The sequence below is a fragment of the Macrotis lagotis genome, chromosome X (genome assembly GCF_037893015.1).
Source record: "Macrotis lagotis isolate mMagLag1 chromosome X, bilby.v1.9.chrom.fasta, whole genome shotgun sequence".
In the NCBI taxonomy this organism is placed as follows: Eukaryota; Metazoa; Chordata; class Mammalia; order Peramelemorphia; family Peramelidae; genus Macrotis; species Macrotis lagotis.
Genome location: NC_133666.1, coordinates 156631444 through 156652929, shown reverse-complemented (window position 1 = coordinate 156652929; position 21486 = coordinate 156631444). Strand labels below are relative to the sequence as shown.

Sequence of the window (21486 nt, the reverse complement as noted above, 5' to 3'; positions counted from 1 at the left end):
ATCTAATGAATCTGACATTGGTTACAATAGGAACAAAATGAGAATACTCAAAACAGACATGATATGAACTGGAAAGACAACCTTTCCCCCATGGAACTTGTCTCATAGAAGATTGGTCAAAATCATACTTTTTACATGTGAAGGTCAATTTAATACTTAAATTTTTTTATTTTAGAACTTCTTTACATAATTGTAGCTTTGCTGAATGCATTTTGGACAGAATGAAGAATTTTAAAATAGCCCTTTGTGAGATAAATGTGGAGAAAGAGAGAGAGAGAGAGAGAGAGAGAGAGAGAGAGAGAGAGAGATGATTATAGCTTACATTTGTGACCTTTTTCAAATTGGTAAGAAATTTGCAAATATTTATTATACTGCTAAAAAATGTGGTTAGACATCCTTTGCAAATTATCTTTAAGATCATTACAATCCTTGAGAGAAAGGTACCTTGTAAAAATTAATCTGTATTTTTGTACAGACTATGACAGTTGACATTTTACAGTGAACTCAAATTTCATTCTCTGGTTGGAAAAACAAAATGGTAATAATCAATCTTGAGCAATGCCTTAGAAAGACTCCATCTCTCTGGAACAGTGTAATTTAAGACTAAAAAAATCTGACATCAGATGGGAAGAAAATTATAAGGTAGCTTCAATGAAGTAGTGTGGGCTATTGGAAGCAGCCATGGCTGCTTGGCATTGGACTGGAATCTACTTCTGAAATCAGCACTTACTTGCTTTTTGATCAGATCAGGTAATTGAACTGTAATATTTGACAGTTTCCTTTTCTGTAAATGTACGTGGTCTACTCTGCCTGCTTCCCATAATGATTAGGAATAAAATCAGATAATAGGCATATACAAGTGCTTTTAAAAAACCAAAGTTTGTATTCCAAGTGTCACAGTGTTAAAAAATTCTCTCTCAAGCTATTTCTCTTTTATTTGTAGTCTGTTGGCTCATTTACAACTGATATTCTTGCTCTATCATTTTAAGGACTCTAGGACTAGGCTTATAGCTTTTACTATGACTCCAGCTATTGTTGAATCAAGAAGTGATAGAAACTTAATTTAACATCTAGAACAAATTACTTCCTTGCCAGCACAACTACTGCCAACTGAAGACAACATTTTTAGATTGAATCTTCACTTTTTTCACACAAGTCTGCTAGTTATTTAGTTCCTATGATGGATTTTGAACTCATTTTACAGAATAAACTCTAGTATCTTGCAATAGAATTTAAAAATTGAATATTCTACCTGCTTAGAACAGATAGTTATTTGGAATCTTTTTGCTAGATATACACTGATTTTGGTTTTCCAAATTTTGTGAATTAAAGAGATTAGAAAAATGCTGTAATATTAATAAAGTTATCTCATCTTCAAATATATAGGCTCATTTAACAATATGATATACTTTTAAGTATTTTGCTATTGGTATATTAGTAAATATTGGATATATTAGTAAATTAGTAAATGCAGCAGTAGTTTTTTTTAGTAGAAACAGAAACATGAGTTTTCAGTATAATTCCCTTTGTAAAATGAGAAGGAAGACATTTTTTATTTCTGTGAAGCAATATTTGTGAAGTTTGGCTATAAAACAACATGACTTTAAGAGCCTATATACCAGAATTTGTACATTTAAAGGAGTGCTGTCATTTAAAGTAGTTACATTGGGAAGTTATGCACATATTCTGCAATGTTCCACATCCTTTGGGAGCACCTCTTTTGGATCTGCCTTGAGAACAGCTTTATAAGCTATTCACACCTCATTTTTTTTTTTGGCTATAAACACTTTGTCTCAGTTTGGTCACTCGTTTTATTCTCCAGATTTTTCTTTAAAGGAACTTCCAAAAACCAAAACTATCCTTCTTGAAGAGTAAAGGTTTGCCACTATAGAAGACATAGAAAAAAAAAAAGAACTCACTCTAGGGTCTGAGGACAATTCTATGTCCTAGTAGAAATGTTCGTACTTAAAAGAGATGCTTAAAGATTTCTGTCCTTGGCATAATCTTTCAAGGATTATGGATTGGAATCTTGGAATATTCCACTAGACTATAGCAGATCCTTAAAAAACACATATCAGGTTGGCATTTCTTTTCCTAGTTTATCTTGCCATGTGAAGCATTGTGAAGCTCAGAGGTATTTGGAAACATTTCAGTGAATGTTTCAGATGAATGGCACTGAGTTGAAGCGACTTCTCAGCATTCTGGGCATGCTCTAATAGCTGCACCTGATTCTCATTTCATTCTCTTTCCATTTTTGTCTCTTGCTTTACCCATCTTACACATATTCTCTATATAAATTCTAAGAACCAAACCACGGGGAAAAAGAAATCCTGACTTTCCTTTCTCTAGATTTCAATCCTTTTCTTGGCACAAGATGAAGAACTACTTAAAATTTTACTCAGTGATCTTTCAAGTCACTTCCAACTTAAACATTCTTTGAATAAATTTTCTATGTGTCTAACTCATGTTATTATTAAGGTATTTGCCATTCCTGCCCAACTCTTCAAGACCTCAAAGACCAGATTTGAACACAGGTACTCCTGACTCCAGGGCCGGTGTTCTATCCACTGTGCCACCTAGCCGCCCCTATGCAGCCAAAGTATTAAACCTTCAATTTTAGTTTTTGTCCTTCCAGTAAATAACCTAAATTAATTTCTTTTAGTATTGGCTGATTTTTATCTCCTCTCTGTTAAAGGGACTCTAAAAAGTCTTATATAGCACCACAATTTGAAAATATCAATTCTACAGCGCTTAGGTTTCCTTATGGATCTACTATCACAGCTTGGATTGTTGGAAAAATCATAGCTTTGACTTTATGGACCTTTGTCATCAGAGTGATATTTCTGCTTTTTAGTGTGCTTTCTAGATTTTTCCTAACTTTCCTACCAAGGAACAAGTGTCGTTTAATTGTATGCATATAGTTACTGCCTGGAGTGATCTTTGAGCCTAGGAATTTAAAATCTGACATGCTTCCATTTCTTTTCCCTGCATTTGCCAGGGAGTCATAGGTCTTTGTTTCTATATATGTATGTATATATGAATATATATGTGAATGTACATATATGCATATACATATAAACAAAGATCTATAACCTATGTACATATATATATATTACATGATGTATTTTGCATATAAGTTAAATAAATAAGGTGATAACAAACAACCTTATCATATTCCTCTTAGAATTTTAAATCAATCAATTGTTCCATGTTTGGTTCTGTTCCTTCTTGGCTCATATATAAATTCCTCAGTGTACAGGTAAGATGATTTGGTATTTACATCTCTTGGAGGACTTACCACATTTTCCTGTGACAACATTATCAGAGGCTTAAGTGCAGACAATGAGACAAAAGTTTCTTCCTGGAATTCCCTTGCTTTCTTCATAATTCAGTGAATGTTGGCAATTTGGCCTCTAGTTCCTCTGCCCCTTTGAAAACCAAATTGTGCTTTTGATGCTTCTTGGTTCACATATTGCTGTAGCCTAACTTGCTGAATTGTAAGGAAAACCTTGCTGGTAAGTGAAATGAGTGTAATTGTTCAGTTAATTGAACTTTCTTTGTCATTGTCTTTAGGATTGGGATGTAAATTGATCTTTCCAATATAGTGCTCACTGTTGAGTTTTCCAAATTTGCTGGCATATTGAGTGCAGCACTTTAACAGCAACATTTTATCACTCCCAATTTAGCATGAAATAGTCCCCTGATACTGCTAATTTTTAAAAAGAAATCTGAATTTCTTATTCTATTGCTTTCTTTTATTTATTTTCATTTAAGACAATGTCACCTCTTCTTGTAATTCTCCACAATTTTGCATTGGGTATCTTTCCCTTTCTTGTTCTTTTTTTCAGCTATTTGTAAAGCTCATTTTGTTTTCTTGCCTTTCCTTTTCTTAGGGATTTTTTTTCTTTTTTGTGCTGCTGCTGCTGCTGTCTCCTATACAATATTGCAAACCTCTGCCCATAGTTCTGGCAGTTCTGCAGGTACTTTATCTACTAGATCTAATCCTTTAAATTGATTCATCACCTCTACTTCACATTTGTAAGGATGTTATTTAGGTCATACCTATATAGTCTGATGATTTTTTTCCTACTTTCTTCAATTTGTCTAAAATTTGCAATAATAAGGTCATACTTTGATCCACAGTCAGTTCTAGGTCTTGTTTTAAGTGACTATTTAAAACTTCTTTACCTTTGGTTGCAAAGTATGCTATCAGTCTCATTTCTGATATTCACCATTTGGTGATATCCATGAGTAGAGACCCTTTTTGATTTGTTTGTTGTTTATTTGCAATTAAAGAGTTTTGTCAAGATAAGTCTTTGCTAGCCATTCCCCAGTTGACAAATGGTCAAAGGTTATGCAAAGGCAATTTACAGAGGAGGTGATCAAAGTAATCCATAGCCATATGAAAAAATGTTCTAAATCATTAATTATTAGAGAAATGCAAATTAAAGCTTCTCTGAGGTACCACCTCACACCTCTCAGATTGGCTAATATGACCAGGAAGGATAATGATCATTGTTGGAATGGTTGTGGGAAATCTGGGACACTATTTCACTTTTGGTGGAGCTGTGAACTCATCCAACCCTTCTGGAGAGCTATTTGGAACTATGTCCAAAGGGCAACAAAAATTTGACCCAGCAATACCACTACTGGGTCTATACCCTGAAGAGATGATGAGAAAGGGTTAAAAACATTACTTGTACAAAAATATTTATGTCAGCCCTGTTTGTGGTGGCAAAGAATTGGAAATCAAGTAAATGTCCTTCAATTGGGGAATGGCTTAGCAAACTGTGGTATATGTATGTCATGGCACACTTTTGTTCTATTAGAAACCAGGAGGGATGGGATTTCAGGGAAACCTGGAGGGATTTGCATGAACTGATGCTGAGTGAGATGAGCAGAACCAGAAAACACTGTACACCCTAACAGCAACATGGGAGTGATGTTCAACCTTGAAGGACTTGCTCATTCCATCAGTACAACAAACGGGAAAAATTTTGGGCTGTCTGCAAAGGAGAGTGCCATCTGTATCCAGATAAGGAGTTGTGGAGTTTGAACAAAGTGCAAGAACTATTCCCTTTAATTTAGAAAAAAACCATATCTTATTGTCTGATCTTGTTACCTCTTAGACTTCTCTTCTTTTCTTTAAGGTTATGATTTCTCTCTCATCACACCCAATTTGGATCAAGTTACAACATGGAAACAAAGTAAAGAGTGACAGAGTGCTTTCCGGAGGGGGGGGGAGCAAGATTGGGGGGAAAAATTGTAAAACTCAAATAATATCTTTAATAAAAATAAATTTAAAAAAAGATAAGTCTTTGCGGTTCAGCAAAGACTTATCTTGACAAAACTCTTTAATTGTCTTCTATGTTTCATTTTGTACTCCAAGATCAAATTTCTCTCTGTCTTCAATTATCTTTTGATTTCCTACTTTAACAATCCATAACCCTATGATGAATGTGATTTTTTTTGGTATTATTTCTGAAAATATAGAAATGATCAACTTTGGCCTCTTCAGCATCTTACTATGATGTTAATGATTTGCTTTGGATTCAAAGAGATATCATTCTGTAATTTTAGAGATTATTTACTAGTACTGATTTTTTCACCCTTCTATTGACTGAGAGCTACTCTATTTCTTCCACAGAATTTTTGCCTACACTAGTATATGTAATGATCATCTGAATTAAATTTACCTATTTCTGTCCATTTAAATCCACTTAATACCCAAGATGTTGATGTTTAATCTTTATATGTCTTGCCTGGCTACCTCCAACTCACCTTTGTACATAGAATCATACATTGCAGGTTCCTTTGAAGTATTGATCTTTACCACACTGGATTTTGCTTTCCTCACCAGATACCTCAGAAGCTGAGCTATATTTGTCTCAACTGCTTCCTTTTTGAAGCTACTTGTAGTTATTCTCTGTTCTTCCCCAGGGGTGTGTGGGACACCTTCCAATGTGAGGGGATTATCTTCCAGTGTCATATGTTTCATCATTTTAATACTGTTCATGGGGATTTCTTGGCAAAGATATTGTAGAGATTTGCCATTTCCTTCTTCAGTGGATCACCTTTGGTCAGAATTCTCCACTATGACCTTACATCCCAACATGCCATAGCTCATTGTTTCATTGAGCTATGCAAGCCCCTATGCCACAGCAAGGCATTCGACATGGTAAGCACTTAAGAAATAGGCGTTGATGGATGCTAGCCACAATTTATCCCAAATAGAAGAATGTTCCATTTCTCCTCTCTGAACTTTTTCACAGATTTGTCACTGGTAAATATTGTTACATAGGTATAAATGTAAAAATAAATCATAGTGATGAATATCATTTACTAGTGTTGCTTTTTAGAAATTCACAGTATGGAAATAATAACTAAACCAATTGAGAGAAAATTTTAGGGAAAATTCAAAACATACAAATCCTTTTAGTGGTAATGCAATTGATATTGCTGAACTCTTTATTGTTTATTTTCTTTTCATTGTGACAATAAATCTGTGTAGTATAGTGTAAATTGATATATGAGGTATATTGATACGATAGGAATATTAGTATAAGTAAAGAATAACATATGAAAGAGTCAGCTTTTCTGTTTTCATGCATCATTCCCAATTAAATACTTTGTTGATGTAAGCAGGATCTTTGTTTATTAGTGACGCTCATAAGACATAAAATGATTATGTTGTGGCAGGGAAAACATGAGCATTTTGCTAAAAAAGGGCTAGTTCCTATCCTTTCCATCATTCTAAGTAGTGATTCAGTTCATGTCTGGGATAGATTATAAAATAGCAGAAGAGATGAGCAAAAGGGCAGGAACATCAGTGATCTGAATATTTAGAATTTAGGATCCTAACTTCATTTTTGAAAATCAGATACACTTGTAGAGGATATCTACTATCTTTTGTTCATCCCTAAATCCTCAGAAAAGAATGACCGAAAACAATAAGCAAAACAAAGGGAGAAAGAGGAAAAGAGGAGCTATTTTCAGACTAACCTTGACATCTCAAGAAATAAGTGAGATTATTTCCAGGAGCATTATAAGGTCAAATTCAGGGGGAGAAATAAAGGTAACCTAGGTATATATATATATACCTAATAAAGGATCCCACTAAAGGTCCATTTCTCATATAAAATATTTTGTCTACATATATAAGAGAAATTAATATAATTCACATTTGGTTTCTAATATTTTCCTGATGATAACTTATTTCACTTTAGCTGATTAAGGAAAATTGTAGGTCGGTTTTATGACTGCCCTCCTGTTGCCAATTATTAAAGATTTAGAGATTAAAGACAGAAGATCTGAGGCCACTGAAAAGGTGAAGGAATTTGCATGCTCTCCGGGATGCCAAAACTGCTCCATATTTTATTATAAAATATAATAAACAGGTTAAAAACTTCTCCTTCAGAACGGTCAGAAGCATTTAAGGTAGAATAATAAAGGCCTAGCAGACAGAGAGTGAGGCCAAGACTGAGAGAGGGAGCTAGGTAAAGAGAAACAGAGATAAAGGGCAGTCAAGCAAAGTTGACTGGGCCAGAGAGAGAGGGGTAGCAGATCTCTAGAGGAGGTCGGATTCGGGTTTTAGAGCCCTGCCCCTTATCTAGGCACTGAGGGCAAAAGGCTAATTCCTTTCTCCCTTTGGGGACTGGAATCAGGTAGAGTGTTAAAGACTGTTGGAGATCAGGATACAAATTTTACACTTAATGAAACAATGAGAAACAATTTACATCTCAAAAGGGGGACCTCCACCCATTTAACAAGATGTAACAGCATTTAAGAATATAAATTTTGTTTCTGCTACATTCATAATTCTCTACATCTTTTCCCTACATTCAATCCTAAGCATAAGAGAATCATTATTCTGAAGTAATTTACACTCTATGCTGGACATATATTATACGTTTATACAGAACTTTTCAGCTTTTCAAATTCTGAGAAAATTCATGGGACCCAATTGTCACTTAGTCCTCAATTATCTCTCAATGGAACAAAGATCTTGTCTACTACTATGGGAACCATAGCTATCAGTGTGTTTAGAAAATAGCAGAGGAGTCGGCAAAATCTACAATGCTAATAGCTGAGAATGAACTTAAATATGTGACAATGCTTAAACAAACAGATGATGATAATATATAAACAGGTAAAAGTACTTGTGTTTGAATAGTTTTGTTTTGAGGATTTGGCTTACTTTCTATCCTAATTGAACTTATAGGTTGTAGAAGTTTGGGTGCACTCTTTTACCTCTGATCTATCTTTTCACTTCTGTATTTATTCTATTAACATTTCAGTATTAAAAAGAACAGAAAACAGGAGGGCATAATTTTTTAAGGTATTATGTGAAAATTCTAAAGTTTATTAAAATTATTAAGATAATAATAAAACAGTCCTGCTTGTCTATATCTGCTTCTGAATTCTCTTTTGATCTATTCTATATAAAGTAATTTTATTATTTCTATAGAGTTTTATAACTATATTCTTAAAACTTTTATATGCATCTTGTTACTTAGAGTCCCAGATATTGAATATATTTTAGTTACTTTTGAAAGCATTTTTCTCCTGCTTTTTCCTTTTAATTTACAGCAAAACGATTATTTGGGGAATGCATTTTAAAATTTAGTTATTTTGCAGAAATTATCAGTTATTTCTAATAATTTTTGTTGGATCTCTAAGATTCTCTAAGTAAAAGTTATGTCATCAAAAAATTAGTTATATTTCTTTACATAGCCTTATTCCCTCAATTATTAAAGCTTATTTTATTGCAATAATTAGCATTTCTATATCTATATTAAATGAGTTGTGGAAATAAATATTCTTATTCATACTAATCTTAATGGAAAGACTAGTGCTTCCCTATTACAGAAAATAATAGTTCCTGGTATTTTGATAAATTCAATTGAACATTTTAAGCAAGGATTCATTTATTCCTCTGCTTTTAATGTTTTTTTAAGTGGAAATGATACTGTATTTGGTCAAACCTCCTTCTGCACCTATTTATATAGTCATGAGATTTTATTATTTTTCTTACTGACATTATAATTCATCTAAATGATTTCCTTGGTATTAAACTAACCTTGAATTTCTGGTATAATTTTTCATACAGTCATTGTGCATAATATTTTAAATACAGTCTGTAGCCTTCTTTTAAATATTTTATTCAATAGTTTTGTAATTGTACTTGCCAGAGATAGGAGTCTATACTTTTCTTTTTCTTATTATCTCTCTCTGGTTTGGTTATTAGAATCATATTTTTCTGATAGAAGGAATTTGATTAAAATACCTTCTTTCTTTTTTCTCTTTTTTTGCAAACAATTTACATGAATTAATATTTTCTTTAAATATTTTAAAATTCACTTATAAATCCATCTAGTTCTGTACCATTTTTTTCCTTTCCAAAGGATTGGAGCTGAAACATGGAACTCCTTTCCTAACAGAGAGAGGCTTGTAATTTTAGATATGATTAATGCAGATCTATTTTGCTTAAGTATATAATTATGTACTGAGGGACTTTTAAAATTTATTTAATGGATCAAAGGTATGGGAGGGACAGATAAATTAAAATACTTTTACCTGTAAAATAAAAATTTAAAGAAATATATCATATATAACATTTTGACAATTTTGTCCCGGGTCATATTTTTTCCAGGTGGTCAGGGTAAAAGTAATTTGTCCGAGTCGCACTGCAATTCAGATTTTCCTGATTCCAGTATCAGTGCTTTATATACTGTGCTACTCAGCAGTCCCATTTGTCTGCTTATGTTAATTTTTTCTTAGATTTGTCTAGGTTTCAAAGGTTATATAATATAGTTTCCAATTATAGTTTTGTTGTGTATTTTTCCTTTAGATCCATTTAGCTTTCCTTTGAACAGTTTGGTGCTGTTAAATTTGACATGTATTGATATTGATAAATATGTAGACATGTAAGTCTGCATATGTAATATGTGTGTACATAAGTGTATATAATATTGATACTTCATTACATGTGAAGACATTAAGCACAATGTGATTTCTATTTTCTCTTTTAAATATATCTTATTTTAACTGTTGCCATTTCTGAGAATATGATTGCCATCCCTACTTTTTTGCCTTTGCATGAAACACAATGAATTTTACTCCATTTCCTCTTTTAGTTCTCTGTATAAGTTTATGTTTCAAGTATATTACTTGTAAATAACACTGAATTTTACTTTCTATTCATTCCTTGTACCCTTTTAATGCATGCATTAATATTCCTTATTATTCTTAGTATATTTTTCCTACCATCATTTTTTTACTCTCTTTAAAACCTTCTCTAAGAAGAAAAAAGGTAGAGAAAGAAAAGAATTAGATAAACATTATTTAATCTATAATTTAAGTGGTCTTATGTCACTATCCCCCTCCCCCTTCTTTTTTCATCACAGAGTTGACCACTGGTTCCTATACTTTTTTCTTCCTTTTAATCCCTTTTCATTATCCATCTTCCAAAGTTGAAATTTGTGTTGCTTATGACTATTACCCCCCCCAACTTCATCTTTCTTCTTAATCTGACCTCTTCTCTCTCTGACTTTCCCCCTTGTTTAATATATTTCCATACCCAAATTTTTGTGAATGTATTTGCTCCTCCTTTGCCCAGATGATATAAAACTGAGGGCCATGGGATGCCTGCATTCTCCTTCTCCTGTTTTATCTTTGTACCTTCTTTTTTCTTTTTTTTTTTGAATGAGAAACTGATTTTTTTTATTTCTTCATTTCTTTCCCAGCATGTTTACATACTTATTTACATGCACATTTACATTCTTATAATCAACAAAATGAAATAAATCTCTTGGATTCTGAAGGGACACATCTCTTAGCAACTTATGATTGCTCAACTAGTTGTATTTTTCTTGAATTTTGTCATCTACCATATTTGTATTTCAAAGACTTCACCCAACTCTAAATCCACTCTTCCTTTAAAAGTTATTTCCTGTGGTGGCTAGGTGGTGCAGTGGATAGAGCACCGGCCCTGGAGTCAGGAGGACCTGAGTTCAAATCCAGCCTCAGACACTTACTAATTACCTAGCTGTGTGGCCTTGGGCAAGCCACTTAACCCCATTACCTGGGGGTAAAAAAACCCTAAAATAAAAGTTATTTCCCCTGTAAGATTATCTTAAATATTGCAGAAAATAATAGTTAGTTGTAAGCTTTTTTTTTTCTCATACATCAAGTTTTTCACTCCTTTAAGTTGTTTCATCACTGCCTTGTGTGATCCTAAATAGGAACAGTTGTATTTGAGCTATTTCTTTCTGGTTGTTTTCTGGATTTTTTTCCCTACCTGGAAATTTCATGTTTTGACTATTATTTAAAAATGGTTTCATTTTGGTTTGTTTCACGGGGTTACACTTGAGGGGCAAATAGGTGATTTACCAACCCTGGAGGCAGGAGTACCCAAGTTCAAATCTGGTTTCAGATAATTGACATTTACCAACTGTGGCAAGTCACTTAACCCTGATTACTTCACAGAAAAAGAGGTTACCATTGAAATCTTTTTATGTTTTTCAACTTGACCTTTGATTCTAAGGAATTTGAGTAGTTTTCTTTAATGAAAATTTTTAAAAATACAATATCCAAGTTTTATTGTTTGGTCATATGTTTCATGAGTAAAAAAATTTTGGAGACTCATCCAAGCTAGAAATATAATGGTCATTCAAGAGCCTGATCTTACTGTTGCTGCTGATTTGTTTCTTGGGTTTGGTTCTGACCCATGATGAATCATGACTCAGACTCAAGAATGCAGGTTTTGGAAAGAAAATAGAGATTTATTAAAGGAAGCTACAAGGTATTTAGAAAGTAATAGAAAAGTTAAAAAGTTTAAAGAGAAGATCAAGTAGATTGCTTATTGCATTGGCTAGCAGCCTTCATCAAGTGACTGGAAGGTAAAAGAGAATGAGCCCCTCCCTCCCATCTCCTTAAATTCTTTCCCAGAGTCCATGGGAGAGGGTGGTGACCCTCAAAGGAGAGTTTCCCTTTGGGGAGGGATCTCTTTTGGGTGGTCTTCCAGGGTGGGTCCGCCATGACTGCCCCCTCAGAAAATGCAATCCAAATCAGGTTGAAGATCAGGCACTCAGGTGTGAAAGGATGAAGGAAGATTTCCTTTACAAAGTAAACAAAAGATTTACAAAGCTTGTCTCCTACTCATCTCATCACTCCCAAGCCCACATTTCTCTGCATCACTGCTGAGCAGTAAGGGAGTTAATGTAGCAGCTGGCTACTTGAGTTTGGTTCTGCTTATGAGGAATAATTATTCAGACCTGGGAAAGCAAGTGGAAAGAAAATAAAAATTTATTAAAACAAGTTACAACACTTATGCAAGCAGTAGGGAAAGAGAGAGACAGAGATAAAAAGTCAGAATTGACTGGGCCAGAAAGTCAGAGGCACTCAGGCCCTGAACAGAGATCTTACCCAGATTTTTATAGTATTGTCCTTATCCAGAAGGCAAAAAGTGGATTTCCTTCCCTGTTACTGTACCAGGAATTAGGTAGAGAGTTGAAACCCAAGGAGGTCTAGATACAAATTTAACCTTAAACAATGAAACAATGGCAGTCGATTTACATCTCAAGAGTTCGGAACCTACTCAACAAGCTTTAGTAGCCTTTAAGATTGCAAATTTTGTTTCTGTTACATTCATAATTCTCAACATCTTGTCAATTTATATCTCAAGAGCAGGAAACCTCCACCCAATTTAACAAAATTCAAGTCTTTAAGATTACAATTTTTCTTTCTGCTGGTTCACAATTCTCTTCATCTTTTCCTGAATCATTAAGACCTATTAAGTTTCTGAATTAGGCTGGTTTCCCCCTTCCTAGGTAATTTGATAGTCTTCTCTTGGTAACTCACCATAGTCATATTGATGCTAGAAGTGGTGGAAACAAGAGACTGGCTCAATCTCCCAAGTCTGTCTCCCAATAATATTCTTAATCAATCAAAGCACCCAGTCATCTGAATGCAGTCTTAGACTAGGTGGATAAATTATAATTTTTTTTTTATTGATGGATTTGATCACTTTCTCCCTCTTAAATATTTACTAGACATTTTGACAGTGGAGTTGGGTTAACTAAAACCTTTTATGCCACCATCTTACGTGGAAGATAAGGGAGGTATATTTTTTCAATATTTCTCTGAAGTCAAACCTAACCTTTTTATTTAATTTAAAGCAGTGGGGTTGTGACTTGCCCAAGGTCACACGGCTAGGTAATTATTAAGTACCTGAGGCCACATTTAAATTCTGGTCCTCCTGACTTCAGGACTGGTGCTCTATCCAATGCTCTACCTAGCTGCCCCCTCCTAAGCTTTTTTAATAACTGTATTCAGTTTCTGTTTAAATTAATGTAGATAGGACAGCTAGGTGGCACAGTGGATAGAGCACCGGCCCTGGAGTCAGGAGTACCTGAGTTCAAATATGACCTCAGACCCTAGCCGTGTGGCCTTGGGCAAGCCACTTAACCCCTTTTGCCTTGCAAAAACCTAAAAAATTAAAAATCAATAAAAAATAAATTAATGTAGTCATGTACCTTGTTTTCTGGTTTTTATTGCTTCATACATAACCAATTCATATAAATCTTCTGATTCTTCTCTAAATATTTCATATTCATCAATTTTTGGTGTTTAATTTATTTTATTATAGTCATATAACATAATTTGTTTACTCATTTCCCAGTCAATAGGCATTTTTGTTTTTAGTTGCTTGCTGTGACAAAAAATTATGCAACCATAGATGAAGTATTTTTTTAACTAATAAACCCATGGGTGGACTGCATAACTTACAAATGCCAGTATACACTGACTTGTAAACTATCACCTGAATCAAAATTTTAGGGATATTTTATACATAAAGGACAAAGAATCATAAAACTGAGTCAGGTAACCAATGAAATTTTACATAAATAGCACAGTTCAACAATATGATCCTCTTATAACTTACAATATTTGCTTCAAAATCCATTTAGACAGGAGAGGAAATGTTTACAAATAGCCATAGGATTGCTCTCTCCTTTAATCTTGTGATTTGTTGATCTAGGTAGAGGAATTTATTAGTGCAATCACTGAGCTAACCAGGTAGTAGTGACACAGGCATTTTTGATGTAGAAGACAAATCTTGTCATAGCAGACTGACATTTTTACACAATGAGACAACAGATTTATAACTATTATTCTAAATTTTTTTTTAGAATCGTTGAGCTAATTCTTCTCTCAATAAGCAACAAAAAGAGCCTTTCTTTCCACACTTCTCCCTACAACATTGAATATTATTTTTTGTAATCTTTGCCAATTTTGTGGGTGCAATTTTCAAGTTGTTTTGATTAGTGATTTGAAGTGGTCTTTTCTATATTTATTATTTGAAAATCTAATTTTGAAAAATTTTGTTAATATTCCTTTGATCTAAGATATTTGATATAAAGCTTTTTTCCCTGCTTGACACTTTTCTTTTTTACCCTTAGCTATCTTGATTTTATTCTTGCAAAAGCTCTCTTCTAGGTTTAATATGCTATATAAGACATTATAGTACCACCTAGCTTTATGGTATTAAGAGCACCATCAATGTATGATATAGAGTAGAAGAGGATGTAATAGTTAGCAAGTCAGTGTGTCCTGCAGATTTATTAAAATATCATTGAATTGGAAGAACTTTATACTAGCTGTGTGCATAGAATAAAGAAAATCTGGGATATCTCAGAATTTATTAATGTTGATATAACAATCATTTACAGAGGTTTGTACTGTGTGTATATTGATATATAGCTTTTTTTTCCTACTGAAAAGTTATGGGAGGTTGGAAAGGAAAATGATACATGTTAATGATTTGAATTATTTGTTCCAAAATATAATTTGAGATTCAAGTAAAGAAAAATTCATTACAATTTCTGCCTTTGTATATATTTGCATGTCTGTATTAAAATATTTTTAAATGATATTTTGCTTTTTTAAAGTATAATGTCATTTAAGAAGAAAAAAATTTTTTGACTTATTGCTACCTTGGAAAATAATGCTCTCAATATCAGGTTTTACTTTAATAAATCATTGTTTTAACATTGCTGACCTAGTATTAATGATTCTCCTTAGACCATGAGTGATTCATTTCTACAGAACTGTGAGGAATATATGCCTCTGGATAACAAAGTCTGACCTCATTTACTTAGATGAAAATAGGAGTCATGGAGTTCTTTCAGATAATGGAGTTACAGCACATGATAAGTTTATATTGACAATAGCAAGTACTTGGAAATGAAAGTATAGTTCAAATAACAGGTTCAACTTTGTCAAATATAACTGCAAACTCAAATGCTGCCATCAGAGAAATATTTTTGTCCTTAAGTATGAGGGAAACTTTGCTACTGCTGATGGTGATTAAGTGCCAGAAAAACAAACAGGGAATATGTATTTTATCTTGATAGATTTAGGAGATCACCCTAGGCAATTCTAAGGGAGATACTGAGGACTGCATTAGACCACTCAGGCAAAATTATGCCCTCAGCAACAAAGCTGTTAGAAAAAGAATAAATTGCAAAAATTAAAGTTTAGTATTCTTATATATTTTTTCAATTGTAGATTTTCCTTTACATTAAAAAAATAGCGATTAGTATCTTTTTGGTTTTGCATGAATGTATTTCTTAGCAAATTCTTCTACTTCAACAAGCCATCCTTGATAACAAAGGATATGAAAGAAAAAGTGTTACACACAACTGTTGCAGCAGAGAACTGAGTTTGGCTGAGGACCTTACCCATGCCAACAGAAAGGACTGGTACTGAATATTATGATCCTCTCTGACCAGAGAGTTGAATTTGAGGCATTCAGTTCTGATTCAAACATGACAAATGCATTCTCAAAGAGCAATTCACAATGAATAATTTCACAATAAAAAATACAGAGTTTATGAGAAAAATGGAATTAGGGGCATGATGCTCAAAAACTTAATCAGTAATACATTAAAACAATAGGAACTTAATAAAAATGATAGCCAGTTAATATGTAAAATGGTTAAGAATTATACAAATATTATATAAAAAAGTGCTCTCATCTGCCATATCAGAGAGCACAAGTTAGTCTGGATGCAATGCCATGAGACTGGAGACCACAATGGAAGGGGGCAGGGGTGGTGAGAGTGCGAACGACTACTTCCTTTGCCACAGTTCTACTACCCCAGCAGATTTACAATAAATGTAATACCTTACTTTGACAAAGATCTGAAATTTACTTGTAGAAGTGTACTCAGAAGGGTTGCAGTTTGTGATTTATTTTTAAGTGATACAATTCTTTACATTCTCCCTCTATCTTGTGGACAAAATCTCTCAGAAGGAAACTTGAAATTCTTATTATGCACAAAATGTTCCCTAATATATCAATTCCATTGAATACACTTTCCAAACACTGGCTTCAGCAGAACTGGTTAGATCCTCTCTTCCCTCCTCTACTTGTGGGAGGATGGAGAATTTGCCTAGCCTCCAACACCTCTAATACAAGAGATATTGCAGCTACAGATAGACTTGTAGTTTTTGGTTTTTTTGACTAGATAAAAGGGGCCATTCTTTGCCAGAATTCCTACCAGTTTTAATTACTGTTTGGGTATTGACTCAATCAAACTAAGACTTGAGAAAGACCTTAGCTCAAAAGATCAAGATCTCTTACTGCATCCTGGGCCATCTTCATTACTCCTGCTCTGTATCTTGCCATTGGCTAGTGATTGCCTAGTGCTTCCTCCTGACTTAAATCCAATTACTTACAAGATAAATCTTGGCCTTATCTCCTTGATTTCTCCTTGATAGCTTGGTCCTCTTTGAGAATGAAAAACAAACAATAATAGTTTATGGTTTTATTTAGCCCAGGACAAAGGTTTATAGGTTCATGTGCTTGTCCTTTTCCCTCCCCAAACCTAATATTTTCAGGATGCTTATTATTAAGAGTTTTAATAAAAAATAATTTTAAAAAACTGAATCAAAGGTTAACTGATTCTATTCTCCAGGCTGGAGATTCTATTTCTCCAAGACTTCCTAGCCAGTTAAAATTCTTTGTGGTCACATAACCTCTGATAACCACACCATTTACAGCAAAGTCTCTTACTCAAAACACAAAAATTATATATTTATCTATAAGAACCATAATTAAAGTATAAACAAGTTAATTCTATCCAACCCATAGCAGATTGCTTAGTAAATGTTTGATTGAATGAAATAAATAAATAAATGTAAAAGAGCACAGAAACACATAGCAGTTGCATTTGGCAGCAAAACAAATAGAAACAGGGAAGAGAAAGGAATATGGAGATATAGGGTAAGAAAAAGTTGCTGAAACACTTAAATGTCATTTCTCCTCCAGTTCTCCTCCATTTCTTGCTATTTTTCAACTAAACGTTTCACCATTCAGTTTAAAATGTGTGGAAAATTCCTTATCTTGTTGAGATTGAAAGGCTTCTTTTTGAGACTATGAATGCCATTTTCCCAAGAAACACATGCATTTAGTTCATGGAACTTTTTTTTTTCCTACCTGTAAATCTTTTTGTTGTCCTTCATTCTCAAAGAGTATAAAAATGATATTACTATATTAGAATCAAGTTACAATGTTTCTCACTGTTGCTGATTAGATCAATGGAAGTTTGGAATACTCTTCCACAGTTTGGGCATTAAATAGACCATGTGAATTTTGAGGGGTGGAGTCTCCAAACTTGCACATCTAGCCTTTCTTTTGAGCTACTTGAGCCTGTACATCTACAGGATTCTATAAAAGAAATTCATTCAGAAAAAAAATGAACACATCAACCATCTAATATATAGCTATTATTGTATATCTCTGTAAAAAGTTTTATTTTCTCAAGTCTTTTCTGGGGCCAGTTGGGGTCATCTTAATTATCTGGTGAACTTTTTGAAATGAAAAACATATTATGATTCATTATACACATACATATATACATAGAATATATACACGCATTGGTCACACACACATACATACATATATGTATATAATATTTATATTACCTGGGCCCTCTGTGAGTTATTATGAGATACTTGTAAAATGAACTGGGTCCCATAAGTTTTACTGAATTTAAGGGATGTATCTCTAGCTTCAAATTTCCCTATCTGTTAAAGTTCGAGAAGTGAAGAGAGCCCTTGACTTGGAAGGCAAAGTCAAAGACTAGAGGATGGTTTCTTGTTTCTCATCTTTGGAATGATAAAACTTAACAAGCTACAAAAGATGAATTTTGTAGGAATTTTAATATTGAAATTCTTTGTTGTTTAATTTTTGTAAAAATTGGATTTGTTTCTTGAGGTTAAGTGACTAATTTTTTTTCCTTTTTGCTTCTTGTTGTTTCCTCCTTTGAAACAGAGATTTCTCAGCATTCTAACCTACCCAAAATGTTCATAGTGGAATAATGGAAGCCCCTGAATACCTTGATTTGGATGAAATTGATTTTAGTGATGAGATATCTGTAAGTATAATCATTTTATCAACCATCATTTCTTTTTTAGTGTTGAAGTCACAGATTTTTCAAATATAATCTGTATGTTAGATACAAATGCCTTTTAGCATCATAGAATCTTAGATTTGAAAAGCACTGTATAGTTAAATCAAGTTGAATCTCTCACCCACTGTAAGAATCTCATATTTACTATTCCCAAAAGAGTGAATTCTGTTCTCCCCATATGTTCTTTAAAATTAATATTATTCATATATTTTTATTTTTAAATCACCTCTATTCCCAATATATTCTTTCAGCACCTCTTTCCCAGTCATTCTTTACAATAAAGAATAAAAAAAATACAATAAAAGTTCAGAATAACTAAAGATCAGGTCAAAAGTCTGATGTTATGTGCAGTATTCCACATCTATAATGGAGGAAATAATTGGAGGAAGTTGCCTTTTCATGTTTCTTCTTTGGGAGTCAAACTGGCTATAATAATTTTACAGCCTTAAAGCCATTATTTTGTTGCTCCTTGTGTATTTTATTTTCCTTTATCTACTTACTTCACTTTAAATCAGTTCTTTTTTTTTTTAGAGTTTTGCAAGGCAAACGGGGTGGTTAAATGGCTTGCCCAAGGCCACACAGCTAGGTAATTATTAAGTGTCTGAGAACAGATTTGAACCCAGGTACTCCTGACTCCAACACCGGTGCTTTATCCACTATGCCACCTAGCCACTCCTAAATCAGTTCTTAATAAGTCTTCCTATGCTTCTCTGTATTTATTCTATTTATTGTTTCATACATACAATAATATTAATGTACCACAATTTGTTAAGCCATTTTCCAATTGATGAGCATCTTTCTCCTCCCCCCTATGTCTTTTCTACGTAAAAATTGATTCTTTAAAGACTTTGTAGTATATGGAAACTTTCTGGTTATTGATCGCTTTGGGGTATATACACCTAATAGTGTAGTTTCTAGGTAACTTTAGTCACTCTTTGCATAATTCCAAATTATTTACTCCAGTGGCTTGATCAGTTCACAAATTCATCAACAATGGATTGCTGTGCTTATTTTCTCACCACTCCTCTTGCAAATCTGATGTATATGAGGTAGAATCTCAGGGATGTTTTAAATCTATATTTCTATTATTATTATTATTATTATTATTATTATTATTGATTTAGGACATTTATTTAATTTTTGATCACTTGTACTTCATCTTGTTTATATCCTTTGGCCATTCATATATTGGGAAATTCTTATTCTTATATATTTACATTAATTTTTTATTCATCTTAGATATCAGACTTTTGTCAGAGAAATGCACTGCAAGAATATCTTTTCCACTTAAATGTTTCACTTTTCATTTAAATTGCTTTGATTTGTTCAAATCCTTTTCAATTTTATTGATCAAAATTGTTTCTTTTATCATCATAATTATAGCCATCCCTTCCTTATTCCAAATTCTCCCTCTTATTCATGGCTGTTAAAGGTATCTCTTTACTATTTCTTTCATTTGTTGCTTCTGATCTATACTATAGTTTGAGATTTGTTAACTCTGCTTTTTAATTATTTTAATCATTTCTTTGAAGATTCTTGAGCTTTTGTTTTGTCATATTAAATTATTTAATATTTTGTATTTTAATTGATGCACAAAACCTGTAAATTTATTTAGGCAGTATGGTGCTTTCAGGGCAACTTGATTATACAATGGAGAGTACTAGGTCTAGAGTCAGGAAAGTGAGTTCAAATCCACTTATGAGCCTATGACTTGTTTGATACTAGGCAAGTCACTTAACCTTTTTTGCCTTAGTTTCCTCATCTGTAAATGAGTTGGAGAAGAAATGGCAAAACATTCCAGTATCTTTGCCAAGAAAATTCCAAATGAGCTCAGAAAGAGTTAGACATGATTGAAACAACTAAATAATAAGATGGTGCCTTCACTATAACATGGCACAGTCATTAATATTTCTTTAATTCTTTATGTAATTCTTTTATTTCTATAATGTTTTATTGGGTATGTGGGTGATTACTATGATCTTGTTGCTTAATGATATATTTTATAAAGCTGTTTTGAATTTTTTTCCCTCTTTTTGCTTTTTGTTATTGTTATTAGATACGCAGAAAAGCTGCATGTAACAAGCCTAGTCATTAAAATACTAATTATTAAGGCTAATAATTTATATGGGATTCTTTTATAACCTCTTTCTTTATTGATTATTAATTTTCAGTTGCTTAAATGTTTCACTTATACCACATGATATGCAAAAATAACTTTTTACTTTTTGCCCATGCTTATCTCTCGGTGTCTCTTCTTTTCTTATTGTAAGCTTTTCTAAAACAATATGTAGCCATAGTCATTTTAATGGACATCTTTGTTTTACCCTAGATCTTAGAGGGAAGAAAATGTTTCTACTTTATAATTCTAGCTCTTTGAATTTGATGTTTTAAAAACAAATGTATATTATATTTTACATATGTTATCTTATTTGATCCTCTTAACAACCTTGTGAGCTTGGTTCTATTAATCACCCCCATTTTGCAGATGTGGAAACCTAGACAAAAGTTAAGTGAGTTTAAGTGACTTACTAGGGTTTCCTATTTGAGTCAAGATTTGAATTCAAATATTTGTGACTCCAAGTCACAAACTGGAACTGAGATTTCTTGATGGAGAAGTCAGACCTTTGTATTCAAAACTGATAAAAACCAAGACAGGTCACTTCATAAGAAAAATAAAATGGAGTTCTTTTCCTTCCATCTGCTTCCCTTCAGCCCCTACCACATTTACATAAAGGTCTCTCCAGGATATATATTATAGATGGACTAAGTCAATATGCCTACTTAACCTTTTTCTACAACCAATCACATTCTTTGAAATGTTCAACTTTTTTATTTGTCAGAGTTTATTATTTTTATTCTGTAATTAAATTTCATAATGAAATCAGTCAAAGTCTTGAAAATCTTTATTTAAGATAGTAATTTCAATACTAACTGGTACCCACATTAAATTCTCTTCAAGAGGGCTAGGTTCCAAAGACCTCCTTTTAGGAATTTGAACCAACAGATA

General features: G+C 33.0%; 1 protein-coding gene across 2 annotated transcripts in view; it reads left to right on the top strand.

The window, feature by feature from the left end:
* The window catches only part of SNCAIP (synuclein alpha interacting protein), a 252789-nt gene that overhangs the window by 94539 nt on the left and 136764 nt on the right, over positions 1-21486 (top strand). For both annotated transcript variants that reach the window (XM_074207731.1, XM_074207732.1), the window contains exon 2: positions 18341-18443. In XM_074207731.1, coding sequence (XP_074063832.1) covers positions 18387-18443 — 57 coding nt within the window. In that variant the 5' untranslated portion in view covers positions 18341-18386. The remainder of the gene's footprint in view (positions 1-18340; positions 18444-21486) is intronic.